At 43.2% G+C, this 25,524-nt stretch overlaps 1 protein-coding gene across 1 annotated transcript; it reads right to left on the bottom strand.

The window, feature by feature from the left end:
• Window positions 1–6,672: 6,672 nt before the first annotated feature.
• On the bottom strand, window positions 6,673–21,352 carry LOC105945896 (phospholipase A2 inhibitor and Ly6/PLAUR domain-containing protein-like). Its single transcript, XM_031906675.1, has 4 exons — window positions 21,159–21,352; window positions 12,629–12,778; window positions 10,050–10,193; window positions 6,673–6,839 (listed from the first exon to the last, which is right to left on the bottom strand). The coding sequence occupies exons 2-4, from the start codon at window positions 12,705–12,707 to the stop codon at window positions 6,706–6,708; spliced, it is 357 nt and encodes a 118-aa protein (XP_031762535.1). The 5' UTR covers window positions 12,708–12,778; window positions 21,159–21,352; the 3' UTR covers window positions 6,673–6,705.
• Window positions 21,353–25,524: the final 4,172 nt, after the last annotated feature.

The following is a 25,524-nucleotide window of genomic DNA, read 5'->3' as shown; positions in this document are numbered from 1 at the left end:
TCTCGCCCCAAGTTCAAAAGGCCTTTAGTTTTTAAGAGAGCAGCCAGACAGGACTGTGATTGGTTGGCTAGTATGCATGTTTAATAGTGACCAGACCAAGCAGGCAGGGGAAAGAAGAATATTGTGAGTCGATCCCTAAGCTCAGGTCACTGACATCAGCCAAGAGCAGACTGAGCATGTGCAGTAGTTGGGCAAAAGATGGAGAGCTACTGTGGGCATCTTCAGGGGCATAGATCTTTATTTCTGTAGAGCTTTGGGGATATTGGGCTGATACAAGGGCCCAAAATACATAGCTAAACATTTCTAGCCATATTCATTTTTAGGCTTTAGTTGTCTAACTATTTAAGGCTAATTCCATGGTGTGGAGCAAATCCCCCAGCCAACAGTTTCTCAAACCTGCGATAAAAAGTCCCCTCGACCTAGTGCTGAACTTTCATAAGATTAGCCCTGTTTACTTATTTATTTATTTTTAACTTTAATCTCCCATTAACTTTACAGTTTTTCCCTCTGTTAACCTACACAGACCTACTTTGGAACTCTATCTGTATTGCTACATGTTAACATGGGAGTGGGTTGTACTGACTTATCCTCTGCCATGGGCCCACCCTGACTCCAGCAGTAACTCATAGAGAATGCTGTTAAGTAGCTAAGGGCCAACTAACATGAAATAATCCAAATAATGGCCCTGCATGCTCTTTTAGCTTTCTGCTCCAGACACTAATGTATAGGTGAGCTGATCTTCTCAAAATATGAACACGAGATAGAACACCCCATCAGTAAACATTTGTCAATCTAGCAACCTCCATATAATTAACAACTTATACGGTAGAAAAAATGCTTGGATGTAGGAGCAAAAGGCAAAAGAGTGATTCTGTGTGCGGCTGTGCCATAAGTGCTCCCTGTTTAGTTTTTGTTTTTTTTAAAGGGGACCTGTAACCCAGACATAAAAAGCTGTATAATAAAAGCCCTTTTCAAATTAAAAATGAAGCCCAAAACAATTTTTTTATTACCACATCCATACCCATTATAAAAGCATTTAAAAATCCCAACTGTCAGTCATATATTGCCTGCCCCGCCTCTATGCCTTAGGAATAGGGGTGGGGTAGACAGTTACTTTCACTTTCAATTCAGGACTTTTTAGATGTTGCTGCCCTCCTCACATTCCCCCTCCCTCTTCACTATGTAATTATGTAGCCAGTGCATGGACATGGGCATCAGGTCCCCCCATACTGGCACAGAAACAAGATATTGGCAGGATGCAATGCCTGCTTTGATAAGAGTGTCCACAAAATGGCCCCTGCCTGCTTACTGCAATTGTGAATTCCAAGGCTGAAGAAACCAAGATTAAAATAATTTATATAGTGTAAGTAAAGTTTATTTTGCTTGATAACCACAATAGAAAACAATTTGGAATTATTTCTTTAGGTGACAGGTCCCCTTTAAATATTGTACAGCTGCCATGTCAAATGACACGCTACCCAATTCCTCCTATGTAAGATTGAGGTTATATTTTCCCACCTTTTCTTTGGGAACTACACCAAGAGGCAATTATAAGATTTCTGATTGGCAGGCTAGAGAAAGGTCTTTGCATTCTACCTAAGAGCAACGCTATTGTAGGTTTTACTTTTGAAGTACTTGGGAGAACCGATGGGTTGATTGAAGATCCCTAATCGTTTTTCTTTCCTTTTAGTGATTTAAATGGTAAAATCAAACCAAGCCACTGTTCCCAGATCCTTATTACCAAACACTGGGGCCAGATAGCATTTACACTAGGCATTTCCGTTCCCAGATCCTTATTACCAAACGCTACGGCCAGATAGCATTTACACTAGGCATTTCTGTTACCAGATCCTTATTACCAAACGCTAGGGCCAGATAGCATTTACACTAGGCATTTCCGTTCCCAGATCCTTATTACCAAATGCTAGGGCCGGATAGCATTTACACTAGGCATTTCCGTTCCCAGATCCTTATTACCAAACGCTAGGGCCAGATAGCATTTACACTAGGCATTTCCGTTCCCAGATCCTTATTACCAAACGCTAGGGCCAGATAGCATTTACACTAGGCATTTCCGTTCACAGATCCTTATTACCAAACGCTGGGACCAGATAGCATTTACACTAGGCATTTCCGTTCCCAGATCCTTATTACCAAACGCTAGGGCCAGATAGCATTTACACTAGGCATTTCCGTTCCCAGATCCTTATTACCAAACGCTAGGGCCAGATAGCATTTACACTAGGCATTTCCGTTCCCAGATCCTTATTACCAAACGCTAGGGCCAGATAGCATTTACACTAGGCATTTCCGTTCCCAGATCCTTATTACCAAACGCTAGGGCCAGATAGCATTTACACTAGGCATTTCCGTTCCCAGATCCTTATTACCAAACGCTAGGGCCAGACAGCATTTACACTAGGCATTTCTGTTACCAGATCCTTATTACCAAACGCTACGGCCAGATAGCATTTACACTAGGCATTTCCGTTCCCAGATCCTTATTACCAAACGCTAGGGCCAGACAGCATTTACACTAGGCATTTCTGTTACCAGATCCTTATTACCAAACGCTACGGCCAGATAGCATTTACACTAGGCATTTCCGTTCCCAGATCCTTATTACCAAACGCTAGGCCAGACAGCATTTAAACTAGGCATTTCTGTTACCAGATCCTTATTACCAAACGCTACGGCCAGATAGCATTTACACTAGGCATTTCCGTTCCCAGATCCTTATTACCAAACGCTAGGGCCAGACAGCATTTACACTAGGCATTTCTGTTACCAGATCCTTATTACCAAACGCTAGGGCCAGATAGCATTTACACTAGGCATTTCCGTTCCCAGATCCTTATTACCAAACGCTAGGGCCAGATAGCATTTACACTAGGCATTTCTGTTACCAGATCCTTATTACCAAACGCTACGGCCAGATAGCATTTAAACTAGGCATTTCCGTTCCCAGATCCTTATTACCAAACGCTAGGGCCAGATAGCATTTACACTAGGCATTTCCGTTACCAGATCCTTATTACCAAACGCTACGGCCAGATAGCATTTACACTAGGCATTTCCGTTCCCAGATCCTTATTACCAAACGCTAGGGCCAGATAGCATTTACACTAGGCATTTCCGTTCCCAGATCCTTATTACCAAACGCTAGGGCCAGATAGCATTTACACTAGGCATTTCCGTTCCCAGATCCTTATTACCAAACGCTAGGGCCAGACAGCATTTACACTAGGCATTTCCGTTCCCAGATCCTTATTACCAAACGCTAGGGCCAGATAGCATTTACACTAGGCATTTCTGCTCCCAGATCCTTATTACCAAACGCTAGGGCCAGATAGCATTTACACTAGGCATTTCCGTTCCCAGATCCTTATTACCAAACGCTAGGGCCAGATAGCATTTACACTAGGTATTTCCGTTCCCAGATCCTTATTACCAAACGCTAGGGCCAGATAGCATTTACACTAGGTATTTCCATTCCCAGATCCTTATTACCAAACGCTAGGGCCAGATAGCATTTATACTAGGCATTTCCGTTCCCAGATCCTTATTACCAAACGCTAGGGCCAGATAGCATTTACACTAGGCATTTCTGTTACCAGATCCTTATTACCAAACGCTACGGCCAGATAGCATTTACACTAGGCATTTCCGTTCCCAGATCCTTATTACCAAACGCTAGGGCCAGATAGCATTTACACTAGGCATTTCTGTTACCAGATCCTTATTACCAAACGCTAGGGCCAGATAGCATTTACACTAGGCATTTCTGTTACCAGATCCTTTTTACCAAACGCTAGGGCCAGATTGCATTTACACTAGGCATTTCCGTTCCCAGATCCTTATTACCAAACGCTAGGGCCAGATAGCATTTATACTAGGCATTTCCGTTCCCAGATCCTTATTACCAAACGCTACGGCCAGATAGCATTTACACTAGGCATTTCTGTTACCAGATCCTTATTACCAAACGCTAGGGCCAGATAGCATTTATACTAGGCATTTCCGTTCCCAGATCCTTATTACCAAACGCTAGGGCCAGATAGCATTTACACTAGGCATTTCCGTTCCCAGATCCTTATTACCAAACGCTAGGGCCAGATAGCATTTACACTAGGCATTTCCGTTCCCAGATCCTTATTACCAAACGCTAGGGCCAGATAGCATTTACACTAGGTATTTCCGTTCCCAGATCCTTATTACCAAACGCTAGGGCCAGATAGCATTTATACTAGGCATTTCCATTCCCAGATCCTTATTACCAAACGCTAGGGCCAGACATCATTAAATCAGTATTTGCAGTGCTGTGGAATATGTTGGCGCTTTATAAATAAATGTTAATAATAATAATATTTGAGTACACTTAAAGGAGAACTAAACCCTAAAATAGAAAATCATTAGAAATGCTGTATTTTATATGCTGAACATAGATATAAACATTATGAACTTACTGCACAAGCCCAGGGATTGAGAAGCCTAATTTAAATAATGATTTATCCTTTCAAAGTTGTCCACAGGGGGCTGCCATGTTGTTACTTTGTTATACCATCTTCTATAAGATCTGGCTCCTGCACATGCTCAGTTTGCTCTGGGCTGCTGTTGGGAGGCGGAGCTTAGGGAATGTAGTCAATTATCAAAACAACAGCACAAAGCCAGTGGCTGCATAAATATGCAAAATAATCCCCCAATGAGAATCCCAGCTGATGTGAGTAAATCCGGCTCCCTGTTCTCTGTTCCTGCAATTGGAGTTGGGAGCAATAAGCACAGTTTCCCAGCACTGAACAAGTCTGTCCCTTTATCCCCATGTCTGATTCCTGTGCCATATAATGACGGGAAAAATGCCATCATTATCTCTATATGTAAGATAATATCAAAATGGCTGATATAGTGCTGGGAATCTAATTAGCATTCTCATTGGTCAATGATTTTGTGTATATATTTTTTTCCTTCAACCTCCATAGAGAACTAGGTGGAACCTACAAATGACCCCATTGGCACAGAGACACAGGTGCATCATGGGTACAGGTACATATAAACTAGTGCTGCCCTATTATACACATTGTGCTACAAAATATAACTAAAAACAAGCTTTAGCTCAGTATTTAGACATAACTTGTTTATAACAGACTCCTAAATATTCCCATATCCCCATCCCCCAAAATATCAGCTCAGAAGATAATTGGGGCTTTTTCTAATATAAACACATTCTGAATTCTATCCTTCTATAAATGACTTTCTCTTATACTCACATTACACTGACCAAAGCAAAGGCCAGCTGAGCAGACTGGGGGTTCCATACTCAGCCTATTTATTATAGTGAGACACAAACTCTGAACTGAGTGTCAGTCACTTTGGGAAGGAACATAGTGTTTGTGCAGAGGTTCCCCTGTACATATCATGTTGTTCTGCCTATACACCTACTGGCACAGTTTGGCCTCTCCCCGTGTGTAATGCACACAAACCCCCATGCAACTGCTTCATAAACACTTTGAAAGATGTGGTTTGTCTGTTGTGTGGTTGTGTGTATAAAAGCAAAAAAAACAAAAACACCAGCCAGCCAGCCAGCCAGCCAGCCAGCCAGCCAGCCAGCCAGCCCGCCCACCCCAGTGCTAAAGCTAGTAATAATCTGTACCTTACCCATGGGTGAGAGTGTAAGGGGCATATACAGTCACTGTATTACATACAGAAAAGCCTTTCCAATGGGAAAGTTTATTCCCAGATGGGCTGTTTTGTAATAGCAAAGTGACTGAAACTTTTGTCACAGCTTCTCCCTATGTTTCCAACCTTTGTAACTTATATTTGTTACACAGCTCAGTATTTGGGATCATGACAAGGTGGAAAGAAAAGTCACACAATAAGGATTCAGCTAAAGTCTCGCCCCAAGCTCAAAAGGCCTTTAGTTTTTAAGAGAGCAGCCAGACAGGACTGTGATTGGTTGGCTAGTATGCATGTTTAATAGTGACCAGACCAAGCTGGCAGGGGAAAGAAGAATATTGCGAGTCGATCCCTAAGCTCAGGTCACTGACATCAGCCAAGAGCAAACTGAGCATGTGCAGTAGTTGGGCAAGGCAAAAGATGGAGAGCTACTGTGGGCATCTTCAGGGGCATGAATCTTTATTTCTATAGAGCTTTGGTGGCTTTGGGCTGGTATAAGGGCCCAAAACTCATAGCTAAACATTTCTAGCCATATTCTTTTTTAGGCTTTAGTTGTCCTTTAAGGAAACTGTTCTAGTTTATTTAGTAACTAGCATATACCAGAAAAAACTTTTCAGCCAGGGAATCTCCTTCTATTGCTTATCCTTCTTCCTCTCATCCCCTGTTTATAACCCAACTGCCTTCTTGGACTTAGGGTCCAAGTGACCATGAAGAAAGATGATTACAATACATGGAAGTACCCTACTATAGCAGCTCGCCAAGCGAGAGGATCTGCCCGTGTATGGGCACCTTTAGAGCTAAGGTTACTATTAGCTACTAGCGATCTCCACTTTAGGGAAATGATTCCACAGCTTTACTAACCTCACGGCAACAATGTCTTTTTACTTTTTTCTTAACTGCATTTATATATTTATTGAATTGTAAAAACAACACTGAATTGCTTTTAAATCAGAAATAAACTTTTCAAAACAACATTTCAAACATTGTAAAGCTTTTATTTTTTTTAACTTAACACTGAAATAGCAACGGAGATTATTAGAATTCCCAGTGCTGATGATTATCGGTGCACAGGACTGTGAAATTAAATGTATCTCCAAGTATATCGAAAGAATAGCTTCCAAAATCGCAAATATTTTTATTACTACAGCCACGTAGAGTTGCATGAATTTCTGCAGAAAAAAAACAAATTACAAAACTAAAATAAATTTGCAATAATGCACCAACAAAGTCATCTAAAGGGATGCAGTCCCTTCGCAGAGGCCATTATCCCCCCACTGCTACTATAGGCACCATCTCTCCCTACTATACCTGCTATCCCACAGCCCCAGTCCCTTCCCAGAGGCTATTATCCCCCCACTGCTACTATAGGCACCATCTCTCCCTACTATACCTGCTATCCCACAGCCCCAGTCCCTTCCCAGAGGCTATTATCCCCCCACTGCTACTATAGGCACCATCTCTCCCTACTATACCTGCTATCCCACAGCCCCAGTCCCTTCCCAGAGGCTATTATCCCCCCACTGTTACTATAGGCACCATCTCTCCCTACTATACCTGCTATCCCACAGCCCCAGTCCCTTCCCAGAGGCTATTATCCCCCCACTGGTACTATAGGCACCATCTCTCCCTACTATACCTGCTATCCCACAGTCCCAGTCCCTTCCCAGAGGCTATTATCCCCCCACTGCTACTATAGGCACCATCTCTCCCTACTATACCTGTTATCCCACAGCCCCAGTCCCTTCCCAGAGGCTATTATCCCCCCACTGCTACTATAGGCACCATCTCTCCCTACTATACCTGCTATCCCACAGCCCCAGTCCCTTCCCAGAGGCTATTATCCCCCCACTGCTACTATAGGCACCATCTCTCCCTACTATACCTGCTATCCCACAGCCCCAGTCCCTTCCCAGAGGCTATTATCCCCCCACTGCTACTATAGGCACCATCTCTCCCTACTATACCTGCTATCCCACAGCCCCAGTCCCTTCCCAGAGGCTATTATCCCACTGCTACTATAGGCACCATCTCTCCCTACTATACCTGCTATCCCACAGCCCCAGTCCCTTCCCAGAGGCTATTATCCCCCCACTGCTACTATAGGCACCATCTCTCCCTACTATACCTGCTATCCCACAGCCCCAGTCCCTTCCCAGAGGCTATTATCCCCCACTGCTACTATAGGCACCATCTCTCCCTACTATACCTGCTATCCCACAGCCCCAGTCCCTTCCCAGAGGCTATTATCCCCCCACTGCTACTATAGGCACCATCTCTCCCTACTATACCTGCTATCCCACAGCCCCAGTCCCTTCCCAGAGGCTATTATCCCACTGCTACTATAGGCACCATCTCTCCCTACTATACCTGCTATCCCACAGCCCCAGTCCCTTCCCAGAGGCTATTATCCCCCCACTGCTACTATAGGCACCATCTCTCCCTACTATACCTGCTATCCCACAGCCCCAGTCCCTTCCCAGAGGCTATTATCCCCCCACTGCTACTATAGGCACCATCTCTCCCTACTATACCTGCTATCCCACAGCCCCAGTCCCTTCCCAGAGGCTATTAGTATCTGGGAAGGGAATGTGGTTAGTATCTTTTGGCACTTGTCCAGTCAGGACCACATTGACAAGGTAAGGGCTACCCAGGTCCTTATACATTGCTGTCTTGTTAGCAAACCTTCTTGGTCTGTGGAACTTTTACTTAACTGGACTATAAGGACAATTCTCCTGAGTGAAAGACAAATCTAAGCTTGGGCTGTAGGAAAGCATTGCGTACTGTGAACTGATATCATTTTAATAATAATGATAATACTAAGGCTGTGTGAAAGAATAAAAAATGATGAAGCAATGGCTGTTAATAATATTGTATGTATACAATAGGTATACACCTAGAAAACACCTTTGCTAAAAGCAACAGAATTGTGTAGAAACTACATTCTGCCTATTGTTATAATTAATGAATTTAATATAATCAGGAAGTTTGAAAATTGGGCTATTTTCATTGACATTAAGCCCCCTCCCCCCTTTTTTCAGAACAGAGCAATTTGTTCAGAACTCTCTGCACAAACACCCCCTCCCTTCCCCAAGCAGCAGCCTTTGAGCCTCTCTGTATCAGTCCCTATTCACAAGGGACTGCCATTTAGTTTTATCTGTTCTCTTTGGGACACGTGGGACTGTTCTGTGGGACTGAAAGTGACGTGACAGGCGCACCGTTGGGACCGTTGCTCCGCCTCTTAACAACCTACCACACCCCTTCCTATCCCTCAAATCCCAAACAAATTACACACACACTGGTTTTGGATGAAAACCGCCATTAGCGCTGCCAGCTGCCATCCTAGCCTGGAACCACCTACTCCTCTACACAATCACTTCCTGATACACCTCCTTACCCCTGAGGTGCCAGGCGTGCCAACCACCAATCACCGTGCAACCATTGGTTCCGTGACTCAACCACCCCACCAACAAAACTGCAATACCAACTCACCTGTATAGGGAGGGAGGGTGGGCGTTTTCCTTTACCGCCTCCTAAGATGAAACAGAAAGCGGGAAACTCCACTCTGCCTATTTATATCCCCTGCCTGCCACATTCGAAAGAACCAATCCCCTGCTAACTGGGAGTGGCTTCCCCTATGGCTCTGTCATGCCCCTTGCTTCCCTACACTTTAGCTACGGGTCACTAGAAGTGCTAAAGTGAAACTGGCTTCATATTCTTGTTTAAAGGACAATGAAAGGTTAATATAAACAAAAGTAAGTCTAAAGGCATTCTTTTTAAGTACTTACTGCATATCTAAATTCCCAGATCCCTGCTTGCTTCTCTGAGATATGGTGCTGGCAGCCTACAGCAGTGTGAAGCCTACAGTGACATCACTGAAATCTCTCTCCCCTTCCTGTAGGTGCCAGCGGCAGCCTTCCTATTCTCTGAGCATGTGTGTAACTTGATCCTGTCTGCTGTTCTGAGCTACACATGCCCACCAGCCAATCAGAAGCGGATCTGGCAGAGGGGGTGGGGAGGGAGGGAATTAAACACATGTGCAGTATGAAGCAAGGAGGGAAAGGAAGGGAGAATACCTTTTTAGAGATGGCTGCCTGTTCTAGAAAATGTGAAATAAGTGTGAGTGAGTAAATATGTGATTAGCTGAGCCAAAAGTGTGGCGTTTTTACTAAACAATAGGAGGACTATTGGGCAGTATGCTTTTTACATTTTGGCTTGAATTCTCCTTTAATGCCAGAAATAACAGAAACAATAGATTTTTTTTAATTAGACCAAGAGGCAAAAAGAATGTTCCGCACATGCTCTGTTCCCTGAGCTCATGTTTAAAAAAGGTTTGTGCACTGAAAAATGTTACACTTTAGTAATTTGGGTCACTAACTTACCAAAAACACTCATAGTTAGTAAAGCACACTTAGTTTCATCTCCTGAGCACTGCACGTCATCCTCAGCATCGAAGATTGTGAGTGAGTTGAAAGAGAGGCCGGCAGGGCAGGACAGTCCATTCAGTTGAAAGTTGTCCTCTGGCACTGTATGTGGAGAGGAGAGAAAAACAGCTCCATACAGTTACTCCCTTTCATCTGTAGGCACATTACTTGAAATGGGTCAAATGTGGTGTCCTGGAATAAACTGGGGGTGCTTAAATAATGGTGCTACTGGGGTGTGAGGAGAGCCCAGCGTATAAAGTCCTGCAAAATTTTAAGAGAGTGTCACCAGGTAGGTCTAAAGGCACTGCAGTGCTGTCCAACTGGTGGCCCGACTGACCCCCCTCTGTGTGGCCCCCCACCTTTCTGGCTGCTTTGATGGCTTACCTTTGTGTAAAATTAATGGTATCAGTACTGAGATTAACTGGCCCCCTGCATGGTGCACACCTCAGATTCAGGCTGTAATCCCCCTGTATTGTTTAAACATGTAATCCCCTGTGTTGTTCACACGTTTTAATCCCTACATTGTTCATCCACTGCAGTGTTCACACCGCAGGCTCAGTCTGTAATCACCCACATTGTTCACCTATTCACACCTCAGACATTGTAGGTACTGCCTGGACTTTTCTGCCTGTGTGTATGGCACACAGGGAGAATAGGGTAGGCAGAGTATGGCACACACAGGCAGCGTCGGGCAGGCAGAGTATGGCACACACAGGCAGCATAGGGCAGACAGTATGGCACACACAGGCAGCACAGGGCAGACAGAGTATGGTACACACAGGCAGCATAGGACAGGCAGAGTATGGCACACACAGGCAGCATAGGGCAGGCAGAGTATGTAACACACAGGCATCATAGGGCAGGAAGGGTATGGCACACACAGGCAGCATAGGGCAGGCAGAGTATGGCACACTCAGGCAGCATAGGGCAGGCAGAGTATGGCACACTCTGGCAGCATAGGGCAGGCAGAGTATGGCACACACAGGCAGCATAGGGCATGGAGGATATGACACACACAGGCAGCATAGGGCAGGCAGAGTATGGCACACACAGGCAGCATAGGGCAGGGAGGGTATTGCACACACAGGCAGCATAGGGCAGGCAGAGTATGGCACACACAGGCAGCATAGGGCAGGCAGAGTATGGCACACACAGGCAGCATAGGGCAGGCAGAGTATGGCACACACAGGCAGCATAGGGCAGGCAGAGTATGGCACACACAGGCAGCATAGGGCAGGCAGAGTATGGCACACACAGGCAGCATAGGGCAGGCAGAGTATGGCACACACAGGCAGCATAGGGCAGGGATAGTATGGAACACACAGGCAGCACAGGGTAGTTTAATCATGTAATCCCCTGTGTTGTTCACACCTTTTAATTCCTACATTGTTCACCATCTGCAGTGTTCACACCTCAGGCTCAGACTTTAATCACCCACATTGTTCACCTGTTCACACCTCAGACATTGTAGGTACTTCCTGGCCTATGCTGCCTGTGTGTATGGCACACAGGGAGAATAGGGCAGGCAGATTATGGCACGTAGGCAGCATAGGGCAGGGAGGGTATGGTACACACAGGCAGCATAGGGCAGGCAGAGTATGGCACACACAGGTGGGGTAGGGCAGGCAGAGTATGGCACACACAGGCAGCATAGGGCAGGGAGGGTATGGCACACACAGGCAGCATAGGGCAGGGAGGGTGTGGCACAAACAGGCAGCATATGGCCGGCAGAGTATGGCACACACAGGCAGCACAGGGCAGGCAGTTTATGGCACATACAGGCAGGGTAGGGCTGGGAGGGTATTTTGCACTGACTAATGCAATATTTACCACGTCTAAGTGTTTGTGAATCATGCGTTAGTGTTATTTCGGTTTGCAAATTAATGCATGCGTTAAAATTAACGCATGCGCTAGCACAAAATGTGCGACTCAATGCACGTGGTTATACTGTAGTGAATCGTGCGTTAATTTTCACGTCTATTTTAATGCAAAAAAGCCTTCAATAAAAATTTAGTTAATCAGCCCTAGTGCATCCCGCCCCCATAATGTCATGCAATCTTACACACAACATATGTAAACCCTCATCATTTAAAGGGGATCCATTGCAAAAATGTAATATAAAATGTAATGTAAGCTTCATCTGACTGAAATAAGAAGCCTTCTAAATATAATGAATTAAATATTCTGTACTGTTTATAAAAATAATCAAGTTATTCTTCAGTAGCTCACCCTCTGGAACCTGTCAGTCTCCATGCTGAGGCCTGGGTCAGATTTTGATTGACAGGTGGGTCTAATGCATATTTTAGGGGGAGGGGCTCACTCTCCTAGCAACTGTTTTAGAGATAACTTACTAACTTAAATAATCAACTCAAGCACATACAAAAGCTAACAAAATAACTGACTCTAGCACATACATTGCATGCTGAGAAACAGGGTTTCCATCAGAGCCGGCCATTTTGAGAGTGAGCTCTAATACATGTTCAAACTGAAAAGTAAAATGAAAAGTACCTTTATTGCAGTTACAAATAGACACTTACAGGTCGGTGTGGGAGGGATGCAGTTGTCTGTATAACAACAGGAGGATCCTGTTTTTGTTTCCCCAAAATACAAATCCATTCTTCCATGTTTGTCACACTGGATGCGAGGGGCACAGGAGAGGATGTAATATTCACGTACAGTCACCCCTTCTGTAAGAGTGTATGAACAGTATAAAGTTTGGTTGAGCAGTGCTATGAAGCAGGGTTTAAACCCCCCTAAAGAGTGCAAGAGAAGTGACCAATGAGAATGCTGATTCCCAGCACTGTGTCAGGCCCCTTGCTGGTACCTTACATATAGAGATAATGATGGCATTTTTCCCGTCATTATATGGCACAGGAATCAGACATGGGGATAAAGGGACAGACTTGTTCAGTGCTGGGAAACTGTGCTTATTGCTCCCAACTCCAATTGCAGGAACAGAGAACAGGGAGCCGGATTTACTCACATCAGCTGGGATTCTCATTGGGGGATTTCTTGCATTTTAATGGGGATTTGGGGGAAAGTTTTATTGGGCAATATTGCTTTAAGAATACAACCCCTGATGTTGCTGGACTACAGCTCCCAGCATGCCTCACCCTTCATTATATGTTACATTATTCTGGGATTTGTAGTCCAGCAACAGCAGAGTAAAGTTTGGTTGAGCAGTGCGGTTTAGTGCCCCTTTAAGACAATGTTTAAAGGGACACTAAACCCTGCTGCACAGCGCTGCTCAACCAAACTTTACTCAGCTGTTGCTGGACTACAAATCCCAGAATAATGTAACATATAATGAAGGTACATAGATTTGTCATGGGGTGACTAATCTCCCTGTCTGTCACTGCTCTTAAAGGAATATTGCCCATTAAAACTTTTCCAAAACTTTCCCCCAAATCTCCAGGGCCAGCGGCTGCATTAAAATGCAAGAAATCCTCCAATGAGAATCCCAGCTGATGTGAGTAAATCAGAGTGGGGGGAAGTTTTATCACAACTGCATAATTTAGTGCCATCAGCTGTCATATAAAGGGCCCTCCAGCAGCCCCCCCCCCCATGAATAAACCTCTTTCCTATAAAGAAAGTTATTATTTACCAGCTGGAGTGCCATACAACTTACATGCTTTCGTGTTATTCTCATTGGAAAAAGGCCTGTCCTAATTGTCAGTGAAGCAAAACTAATACAGGGGCGGGACTTTAGCAGCTTCTGCTGAGTTCTGACTGTCACTCAGAGTTATGATCACTTCCTGAGGCAGAATGAGAGGAAACGCCCAGTCCTCATTTCAGCTCAGACGCAGAGGAGAAAGGATCTCTCGGCAGCTTTAGTATAATTAAATTTTTAACAGGTAAAATGTTTTTAAAACCTTCTTTTATACAAGCACTATACAGTTTAGAGAAAGGGGAATACAAAAAAAAATGAGTATGATGCAATATGTCTCCTTTAACCCTTTCCTTGCCAAGACCGTAGCTCCTACGTGCTGGCATAAAAAGTCACTATATGCCAAGCACGTAGGAGCTACGTTTCCCATTTAGAAAGTGCATTCTCTGCACTCGCCGATCAATGCAAGTGCAGAGATGCTCTGCCAGTACCACAACCCCCTAGGCAACGAGCTTACCGGCGCTGCTCCTCCTCTGCCCCCTCCGATCACCCTCAGAGTGACCCCAAGTCACAGTGACATCATCAAGACGTGCCTGCTGCGTGGGGTATTTAAATCCTGCCCCTGGTGCCACCCCCTCACTCTTGGAGCCCTGTGAAGCCTGCCTGCAGCCCCCTGCGACCCTCCAGCACAGAGATCTGCCTTGCCTGCCCCCAGGTACCATTTTTGCACCATTTACACACATTACACCATTTATACTAATTGTAATTTTTTTTTGCTGATTTAAATTTTTTTGCAGTTTCCACTTTTTTTTGCACAGGCATACACTTACACACACCTATACACACACTCACACACATACACACACTTCTTTTGCAAGTGTGCACACATACATATTTTTTACTTTGTCTTTATTTTATTTTCCATTTTTAGCCTTTATACTCTAATCACTGTTTGATCAGTTTTATTTTATATTATTGATTTAATTTGTTCTTTGCTTTTGTGTTTCATTGCTTTTTCAGTTCTGCATTGTGCTTTATTTTCTGTTGTACTTGTTTTACTCCATTACTCTGGTTTCTAAGTTCTGCGTTGTACTTTAATTACTGTTATATTGCTTGTTACCTTGATTTTGCAGTGTGACAAGGGATCAGGTAGCCTGGACGCAAGTCACATGGCATAATCACATTTTAGTGGTTTCATTGCATTTTTAGTTTTGTGTTGCTATTCATTTACTGTTCTTGCTTATTGATTGTTCTTGGTTGTATTTTTTTTTTTTTTGAAAGGTGCATTTTATTTAGAGCTGGGCGGTATGACCAAAAATTTATATCACGGTATTTTTCAAAATTATATCGGTATCACGGTATTTGACGGTATATAAATAAAAAAATAAATAATAAATATTGGTGGCCCCCCACCCCCCCCAACACCAGCCCCAACCCCCCCAACAACCCCAGCCCCCCCCAACAACCCCAGCCCCCCCAAACACATACCCCAACCCCAGCCACAACCCCCCAACCCCAGCCACAAGCCCCCCCAACCCCAGCCACAACCCCCCCAGCCACAACCCCCCCAGCCCCCCCAACCACAACCCCAGCCACAACCCCCCAGCAGAACTTACCCAACTTGTGGTTCCTCCAGCTCCAGCAATGCGTCCTAGCGACGTCACATGCGCGCTAACGTCATATGCGCGCCGACGTCACGTACGCACGGGCTCAACCCGGAAGTAATAGGAGAAAAACAGGAGGAGGCGCGCATACCGGTATAGCGGTATGTTTAAAACTCATACCGGTTTTTTTTTAAAAAACGGTATAGCGGTTAAACCGGTATACCGCCCAGCACTAATTTTATTAATTTTTAAACAAACAAAAAAACACAAGACAACACATTTTACAGTGCAATAAGGAAAAAGCATTGGATTTTCTCTTCCAGGTCAATCTTCAGTATTTGTTACAAACATTAAAGGGATAGGTGTAACATTACAGAGTGTGAATGTGAGTCTGGCAGCAGTTCCAGCATATTGGGTCCCTCACCTTCCTGAGTTAGATGTTCAGGGTATGGCAGAAAGAAGGTGGAAGGACGCCGGGGGGCTTACTATGCAGCTAGGAGCGGGGACGTTCAGTTTCCCTCTAGGTCACACCATGGGCCCCAAACTTTGTCAAATTTATCAGGTGCGCCTCTAGTCTCGTATGTAAGTTTATACAGGGGGGCTACCGTGTTTACTAGATTCTTCCAGGCTGCAACAGTGGGGAGGGTAGTGCCCATCCAATGCATTGCCACTGGTTTTTTTGCATAGAACAGGAGTATTCTGTAGCGTATCCGTGAGTTATTTTGAGCAATTATACTGTCTAGGACTCCTAGCAAGCAAGTTTCAGGAGCAGTCACAGTAGGGAAGGCTAAGTTATTCGATAAGTATTTAGTGACTGCTGACCAGAACTTAGCGATATGGGGACATGCCCAGATCATATGAAAAAAGTTAGCGGGGCTAGCTGCACATCTCGGGCACCTATCTGTTGGGGTACGGCCCATCTGGTGCAACCTTAATGGCGTGATGTACAGGTGATGAAAGGTTTTATACTGTATCAATCTGTCTCTAGTAGAGATGAGACAGTTGTACATGGAGTCTGTTGCCTCCTCCCAATCATCTTGGGTGAGTGCTGGTATTTGGGAAGTCCATCATGTTCTTGGTTGTATTTACAGAACTTTGCTTGTTTTTTTTTTTTATTGCATTTTTATTTGTGTTGCTGTTCGTCTACTGCCTTTTGCTTTTTTTTTGCTTGTTCCGGATTGTTCCTGATTGTTCTTGGTTGTATTTTTTTAGGGAGGGGTGGGTTTTTTTTTGCCAGGTTTGTTTATCTTATCTGTTTTTTTTTCTACTCTCTGCCTTGCCTGTGTTGCTGTAGTTTGTCTTTGCATAGCTGTTAGATTTTTCTGGCTTCTGATCATATTGTGATTTACTCGATTTTTTGTGTGACTAATTGGAAGCATTTGGACTACGGTGTTATATTAGTTTTGAAAATATTTTGTTGGCAACATGGTCAGAAAGTTGTTCTCGGTTGAAGAGGCTGCTGCACTGTGTATGGCTTGTAGCTCGGAGGAGTTCAGTGACTCTGATTCCGAGTATGTGCCCCCTGATTCAGAGAGTGACTCCTCTACTGAGGAGTCAGGGTGTAGTAGTAGCACGGTTAGTGCTCTTGAGGAGCCCATGGAGGTGGAGGTAGAGGAGAGTGTCCAAAATGATGGAGAGGGTGATAGGGCTGATGCTGCAGCTGGAGGAGAGCCTCTGTGGAGGCCTCCTTGTAATTTTCCCCCTGAGATTCCCCCATTTACTGCAGTTGCTGGTGTTAAGGTGGACACCAGGAATTTTGAGCCTATTGATTTTTTTCAATTATATATCACTGAGGCCATCCTACAGGATATGGTCCTCTATACAAATTTATACACAGCAATACCTTGCCCATAATCCCCTACCTAGGTATGCTCGTGTGCAGGCATGGCATCCCACTGACATTGCCGAAATGAAAAAGTTCTTGGGACTCACTTCAGCTATAGGTCTCATAAAAGCAAATTCTATGGAGTCCTACTGGGATACCACTACTATGTTGTCTATCCCTGTTTTTTTCTGCCACCATGCCGAGAAACCGGTATGAGCTACTGCTCCAGTTTCTGCATTTCGATAACAATGCAATGGCTGTACCCCCTGATGTGCCCAGCCATGACAGGCTGCATAAATTGAGGCCCCTTATAGATAGCCTGTCTGAGTGCTGTGGGGAAGTGTATACCCCTTCCCAAATCATTTGTATAGATGAGTCACGTCTCCTCTTCAAAGCAAGCAAGCGTGCCCGTTATGGGATCAAACTGTGCGAAAGCATTTTGGGGTACACCAGCTATTTCATGATTTATGAAGGCAAGGACTCCCAATTAGACCCCCCTGGTTGTCCCCTTAATTTGACTGTCAGTGGCATAATTGTATGGGAGCTCATCTCTTTACTTTTGGGCCGAGGTTACCACTTATATATGGATAACTTTTACTCTAGTATCACACTGTTTAGAGCCCTATATTCTTTGGATACTCCAGCCTGTGGCACTATAAATTATACCCAAAAAGGATTGCCCAGGGATCTGGTCTGCAAAAAACTGAATCGTGAAGAAGTTTATGTCCTAAGAAATGATGAGCTCCTTTCCATAAATTATTATGACACAAAAAATGTATTCATGTAAGCCCTGGAGCAGCAGAGTCGGAGGAGGGGCTGCATGACCCTCCACCATTTTGAGTGGAAGCAGCAGAGAAAGGTCCCCACCCTTCTTTAGCTGGGGGTTGGTTCTTTATTTTAATCATGATCGCTTATAGTTGTCATGCATGTGGCTTGGAGGGTTGAGGGGTACAGGGGTTTGGTTAGCTAGTGGAGAAGACAAGGGTAAGAGTAGGAAAAAGGTAGAGGCGGATCAGAGTCCTGGTAGTTGTCACAGCTTCGGCGGGCCCTTGTCAGTCTGGGGGGGGAGAAGCTTGTTCTGGTATGCCAGATAAGGTATAATGGATGGGTTAACCCCTAAGGTGGGTGACCATTGGTGGAAGGAATGCAAATGGTGTGCTATAAAGCGCTGGGTGGATAATTACTGGATAAGTAGAAAAGAGGACCGGATAGGTCCCGGAGTGGCGGCAGTTATCCTCTGAGCTAGGGATTGGGCGGCTGGAGGATAGCACGGCTCAGGTTGGTTGTGGAAGGGCAGACTGGCAAGAGACTCAAGATCAATGTTCTTGGAGCATACTAATGTTTTTTGCATGTTTTTTACAGTTATATATATTGATGTATTGTTATGATATATTGTTATGATTATACATGTTTACTTATTGGTATTGTGTTCATTTATTGCACTGTTTGTATTATTGTTAAATAAAGCTGTGGCCATTATCATTTCCAACAATGATATCGTCACGCAGTTTCTATTGGCGAGAGAGGTGTGAGCAAGTGTAGGGTGATGCGTGGGTCATGCTGATGACAATCCACGATGAGTCAGTAACTGTGGCACAGAGAGTTGGTATTTATACCAATATATAAGTTGGTAGGCCCCCTTAAACAAAACCTCTCTGTAGCAGGGAATACAGCAGGTACATGGGTGGCACTGACAGAACCAATCAACTCCAAAATTATTACAACGCCACTCGAAAAACTAATGCCTGGTACAAAAAAGTTGGTATATACTTGATTCAAATGGCCTTTCAAAATTCATATGTTGTATTTAAGGCAGCAGTACCAGGCCCCAAATTATCCTATTACAGGTATCGGACCCCTTATCAGGAAACCCATTATCCAGAAAGCTCTGAATTACGGAAAGCCTGTCTCCCATAGACTCCATTTTAATCAAATAATTCAGAATTTTAAAACCGATTTCCTTTTTCTCTGTAATAATAAAACAGTACCTGTACTTGATCCCAACTAAGATATAATTACCCCTTATTGGGGGCAGAACAGCCCTATTGGGTTTATTTAATGGTTAAATGATTCCCTTTTCTCTGTAATAATAAAACAGTACCTGTACTTGATCCCAACTAAGATATAATTACCCCTTATTGGGGCAGAACAGCCCTATTGGGTTTATTTAATGGTTAAATGATTCCCTTTTCTCTGTAATAATAAAACAGTACCTGTACTTGATCCCAACTAAGATATAATTACCCCTTATTGGGGCAGAACAGCCCTTTTGGGTTTATTTAATGGTTAAATGATTCCCTTTTCTCTGTAATAATAAAACAGTACCTGTACTTGATCCCAACTAAGATATAATTACCCCTTATTGGGGGCAGAACAGCCCTATTGGGTTTATTTAATGGTTAAATGATTCCCTTTTCTCTGTAATAATAAAACAGTACCTGTACTTGATCCCAACTAAGATATAATTACCCGTTACTGGATGCAAAACAATCCTATTGGGTTTAATTAATGTTTTATTGATTTTTTAGCAGACTTAAGGTATGGAGATCCAAATTACGGAAAGACCCCTTATCTGGAATACCCTTGGTCCTGAGAATTCTGGATAACGGGTCCTATACCTGTATAAATACCAGCTGCAGATAATCCCTGCCCTGTTGTTTAGTGGTGTAGAGGAGACAGAGCCTGAGATGCCCCCTAGTGACAATGTGGGCCGATTGATTGGGAAGCACTTTATTGATACGCTCCCACCCACACCTGGAAAAGTGTTTGCCCAGAAAGCTTGCAGAGTGTGCCGCAAAAGGGGTATAAGACGAGATACACGGTACTACTGCCCTAAGTGCCCTCGCAACCCCAGGTTAATGTTTCCAACCACGTTTTGAAATATACCATACTCGGCTGCACTATTGAAAGGGTAATAAATTGTTGTGCACTGATTGAATTTATAATAATTATTGGCATCCCGCTTTGTGCATATAGGAAAGCAGGAATGGCGCTGTTGAATAGCTACAGGTGTGAACTTTCAAAAAACATATAGTTTGTGGGGATATTTCACAGATAAGGGGGTGTTTAGACAGAAAAACTGCGTGGTGTGCACTTAGAGCGCAGCTCCAAACTTTTCAGCTGAAATTGCTCTTATGTATTGCCCCTGTTTTGGGCTGTTTGGAGGCCGTGTCTTTAGGTGCACCCATGCATGTGGGGTATCATTTTAATCGGGATAACGTGTTCTTTTATAACCTGCCTTCATTTGAAAATTTTCATTGGTGTTTTATTCTCAAATTTACTTTGGACTTTGTGACTGTGATAGTGTTTCAGAAAAAAAAAATAATAGTAAAAATGGTATATGTTTTTACGCTATCTGTATGACAGGAGCTGCATTTAGAGCAAAAACTACACCACAACAAAAAATATAGAGGTGTGCAGTTTGTAAAAATGTGTGACTTATGGGGGTCTTCCATTTCTGTCATAAGATATGCCATGTTAAAATAGAGATGGCCTTTTCACTTTTGTTTTGATGTAAAATTGCACAAAATGCTGTTTTATTATTGGGGTGTCTTCTGGACAAGAAAAGTGGGTTACCAATACATATTTGGTATTTTTGGATTCAGCAGAATCGGGGCTTTTACAAACAGTAACATTTTTGTAAGTTAATGTAATCGTTCTTGGAAAAAAAAACACAAAATAAAAATACTTTTTTCTTTATTTCACTTTTTTTTAACATATTTCACTCAAAAAATGTGTTAAATCTCCAGACAAAGTACAAAATTTGATTACAATGTTCAAGCCCAATTTGTTCCGGAAAAAAACGATATATAACATGCTTTATTTCATGTAGGTTTTCTCGCCAAGAAACCAAAGCAAATGTAATGAGTGCAAAATGTCGAAAAAATGGCTTGGCAGTAGAAGTTCACTTTTGGGAGAAATCGGCAGGCAGTGAAAGGGTTAAGCATTACAGCACATATTGTGCAACACAATAAACACAAAAACAGATATTCACACCACAGTCCTTAGCATTACCAATCTATAAAACATACCTGAGGTAAGTTTACCATAAATTGCTCTGCAGGCACTATCAGCTGCGCAGGGACGGCTTGGGCCTCGGCAGCGAGCGCTGCCAGTTTTAGCGCAGCTCTGACAGGAGAGGGAATAACCTAAAGAGAAAGAATTCAGACAGTCAGTATGTTTTGCATTTTATACATTTTTAACATTAAAGAATTTCTATAGTTGGAATCACTTTGATTTTTTAGTAGGTTCTTCTGCCCATAGGGTAACTTTAGCTGCTTCTTGGAGGGCACTGAAATGCATAAAGAAAGCGCTGAGGGACTGGGGAGCTGGTCAGCATTTAATTCCCTCCAGCAAGCAGGGAGTTAAAGAGTGTAGCTTTGGGCGGGAAGAAAAAGCAGCTTATACTCGCTCCCTCCCCTTTTCTGCCTGTCAGCTCTTCTCTGCAGGTTCAATCGGCACGGAGCACCATCTCCCTCCGCCCCTCCCTGTTTAAGAGCTAATAGCCAGTATCCATAGGGCTGTAAGTTATCCCACTTGCATGTTCTAATTATTTTCCTTACAGGCTCTCTTTTATAAAAAAAAAAAGTTTTCAAAGTCTTATATATTATATATATATATATATACGTTACATTTCGGTTTGTCACAGCAAATGGCGGGGGATAGTCCTTGGCCATTAAATCTCTGGTGGTGTTTGATGGTTTTCACATGCCCCCTGCATTTGCAGTGGCCGGCATTCGTTATAAACAGTTATAATAATTATATGTTTGGTAAAGTTTGTAATACATGGCAAGGACTGTTTTCTCTGATGTTGGATTTCTGTAATAAAGCTGTGGCCGAACTCCACCCACAAAAGCTATGGTGTCATTGTGTTTTTCTTGACTAGTTTATATTCAAAGGGGACAAGTTGGGTAGGGAGGGAATAAGTCTCCACAGTCTCAGTCACAGGCATGTATAATAGGCAATAAACTTTCTATAAAGCCTAATAAAGCAACACAATGACCTGGGCCTTTCTTATCTCTTCTATTCAATTCTTAAAAGGGGTTATAAACCCAACCATATTGCTGTCCCACTGTGCCCCCTAGTTCCTCTGTAGAATAAAAAGATGAGCAGATGAATAGGGAACTTTCAATCATTACAGCACAGAAACATACAAATAATAATAATATATGGGAGAAAGGTTCCAATTTGATTAAAATTCCAAATAAACTTGACATTATTCTCACCTTTACTACCCCTTTAACTGCTCACCTGTTGCTGCAAGAGCAGCCAGGGCACAGAGAGTTCCAAGAAGAGATCTCATGATGGAGGCAATGGCCGCTCTGTACGGCTGAATTTAAAATCGTAGCTCTCAGTTGTATCTTATATGTGGAGGGAAGGAAGTAATTTGCATGCAATGAAACAAAAAAATAACCATGACGTAACTACCTTGACAAACATGAAGGCAAAAATATTCAAAGAATGGGACTTAAAGGGACACTAAACCCAACCGTAAAGATGTCCCACTGCGCCCCCTTGATCTCTATAGAAAATGTAATTACACATGGAAACCAATTCCCCAATGAGAATTCTACTGAGCAACAATGTGACTGTAAGTGCAAGAGAAGTGACCAATGAGAATGCTGATTCCCAGCACTGTGTCAGGCCCCTTGCTGGTACCTTACATATAGAGATAATGATGGCATTTTCCCGTCATTATATGGCACAGGAATCAGACATGGGGATAAAGGGACAGACTTGTTCAGTGCTGGGAAACTGTGCTTATTGCTCCCAACTCCAATTGCAGGAACAGAGAACAGGGAGCCGGATTTACTCACATCAGCTGGGATTCTCATTGGGGGATTTCTTGCATTTTAATGGGGGAAAGTTTTATTGGGCAATATTGCTTTAAGAATACAACCCTGATGTTGCTGGACTACAGCTCCCAGCATGCCTCACCCTTCATTATATGTTACATTATTCTGGGATTTGTAGTCCAGTAACAGCTGAGTAACGTTTGGTTGAGCCGCACTGTGCAGCAGGGTTTAGTGTCCCTTTAATTTTAAAATGCTGCCTTTCTCACACTATCTATGTCAGGGTTACCTAACTTTGTACAGTCAGTCAGTGGGTGACTACGTATTCAGGATTAGAAAAAGAGGTCGGAGCCACCAACAGCCAATTTCTTTAATTGATTTTAGTGGGGAAATTTTAACTGCTGCCATTCTCACACTTTTAATGCCAGTGTCCCCAAACTTTTCAGAGCTGGTCACTGGGGGACAAAGGTTAAAGTTTAAGAAAAGTGGGTGGAGCCACCAACAGACAATTTCCACCCATTAAATTTTATTGGTTTATATTTAAACTGATGCCATTAGTTAAGTATTAATTCTAAAGTTGTTAATATGGGCACCATAGGCAGAGAATAATGAGGATTTGTGGAGCTGTAACTCCTGCAAATTGACTGCAACTGTTTTATTGTATTCATCCAGTATATAATATAAGTTCTTCCATGGAAACCCTTCTTTTAGAAGCCTCCCCAAACAGAAATGGGTAACCCTACTGGAACCCCATTTCCAATAATAATTTTACAGATTCATATGTTTTTCTTTTCTGTTTCTATAAACACAATGAAGGAGCCAATGGAGGTTGAGTATACTTTGGTGGATCATGTGCCGGGTAAAGAAGACCCTCAGATGCAGAACCCTACGGAGGAGACAGAATATTCCTATGTGACATGCTGATTTAGGAGCAAAGAGAAAAATTCTTGTGTTCATAGTGAAGACCAAAGGAAAGAAACATCTCACATGGTTTTCTAGTGGTTTTTATTCTGTTTACATAGGGACACTGACACTGGCATTTATTAGCAGACTGGCATTTATGAGACTCTTTTTTTTACCCAACCCCAGTCCCAACTGTCTGTCAGCAGAACATAAACCATGGAGATGCTGAGTCTAATTTAGGGAAAGAAGCAAATAATGGGCACACAAAGATGTCTTCCTTTGGAAAAAAAAGTTGCCTGCAGGAGGAAACTTTGTGATGCAAATGGCTTTCCACCAGTGACTCCTATTGTTGCCAGTGGAAAGCCTTTTTGGAGTGGTTTACCACCCGCCACAGCAGAGATCTATCTTGGGCAACTCAACCGCTCCGTGGGTTCTTACCCTATGGGTGAAGACACACGGAGCTACTTAGTAACGGCTACTAAACGCCAGAAAATCCCTTGCCATAGACAATACTGAGAATTACCTCTGCTAAAACACATGTAGAGACAATTATCAGTAAATGATCAACATTGTCTGTTTTAGTAGCCGTGATAAGTAGCTGCTACTAGTAGCTCTGTGTGGCTTCACCCTAAGGGTGTCATATTCTTTGATACCTGGTCCAGCCCTGATATCAGACTGATAAGGAAGTCATACCATTTGGCAAGTTGCAGCCTATGGAGGGGCACTTCACATTAAATCATAACTACAAATTTTCACCCGCGTCAAAAGAATAGTCGCGTGTCAAAAAAGAATAGTTGCGGGCATCAAAAGAATAACCATGCAACAGAAGAATAGCCGCGGGTGACAAAAGAATAGCCGCGGGCAACAAAAGAATAGCCGCGTGACAAAAGAATAGCCGCGTGACAAAAGAATAGCCACGTGAGAAAAGAATAGCCATGGGCAACAAAAGCATGGCCACGTGAGAAAAGAAGAGCCGTGTGGGAAAAGAATAGCCGTGGGCAACAAAAGCATGGCCACGTGAGAAAAGAATAGCCGCGTGAGAAAAGAATAGCCACCGAATTTTCGGCGTTTCGCGAATCTTTTGAAAGATTTGCAAATTTTCCACCAAAGCGAAATGGGACAGATCACTAATCATAACCTGAAAATGATTTATCATTTCAGAATCCCTACATGTTAAACCAACAGTATAATAAACTGGATAGAAGTATAATGCAATTTCAGCTACCAAATAAGTGCAAACACGACTCCCTTACCCAATTGGCTTATCAGATATAAATATCTGGGCGGGGCAGGTTACTCAGCATTGATGGAACCAATTATACATTTTATGATCTATAAATATCAGATAATTTCTATACTACGTTCACATATAGAGTTATGGGCATTATATTATTGGTCTTGTCCATATACCTACAGGGGTCATAAAGCTCAAGCTGTGTCCTGCTAATGGTGACTCCCCCTTGGGGTGGGGGTGTATATATTTAGCTGATGCCTCTGTCCAAATGCTACTTTGGGGGACCAATTTCTGATCAGGGAGCCATCTTGCCTTCAGCCTGCCTCTAGGACTCAGAATAATGGTATATTTTTTATTATATAACTGTTTGTATTTGTATATTTTATGTATGTTCTTTTTATAATACAGTCTATATTCTGTATATATTCGCTGTTAATGTAAAATATAAAATGTAATTGTACATGTAAA

Source organism: Xenopus tropicalis, chromosome 7, assembly GCF_000004195.4.
Source record: "Xenopus tropicalis strain Nigerian chromosome 7, UCB_Xtro_10.0, whole genome shotgun sequence".
In the NCBI taxonomy this organism is placed as follows: domain Eukaryota; kingdom Metazoa; phylum Chordata; class Amphibia; order Anura; family Pipidae; genus Xenopus; species Xenopus tropicalis.
The sequence above is the reverse complement of the archived record's forward strand: the minus strand, read 5'-3'. Positions and strand labels throughout refer to the sequence as shown.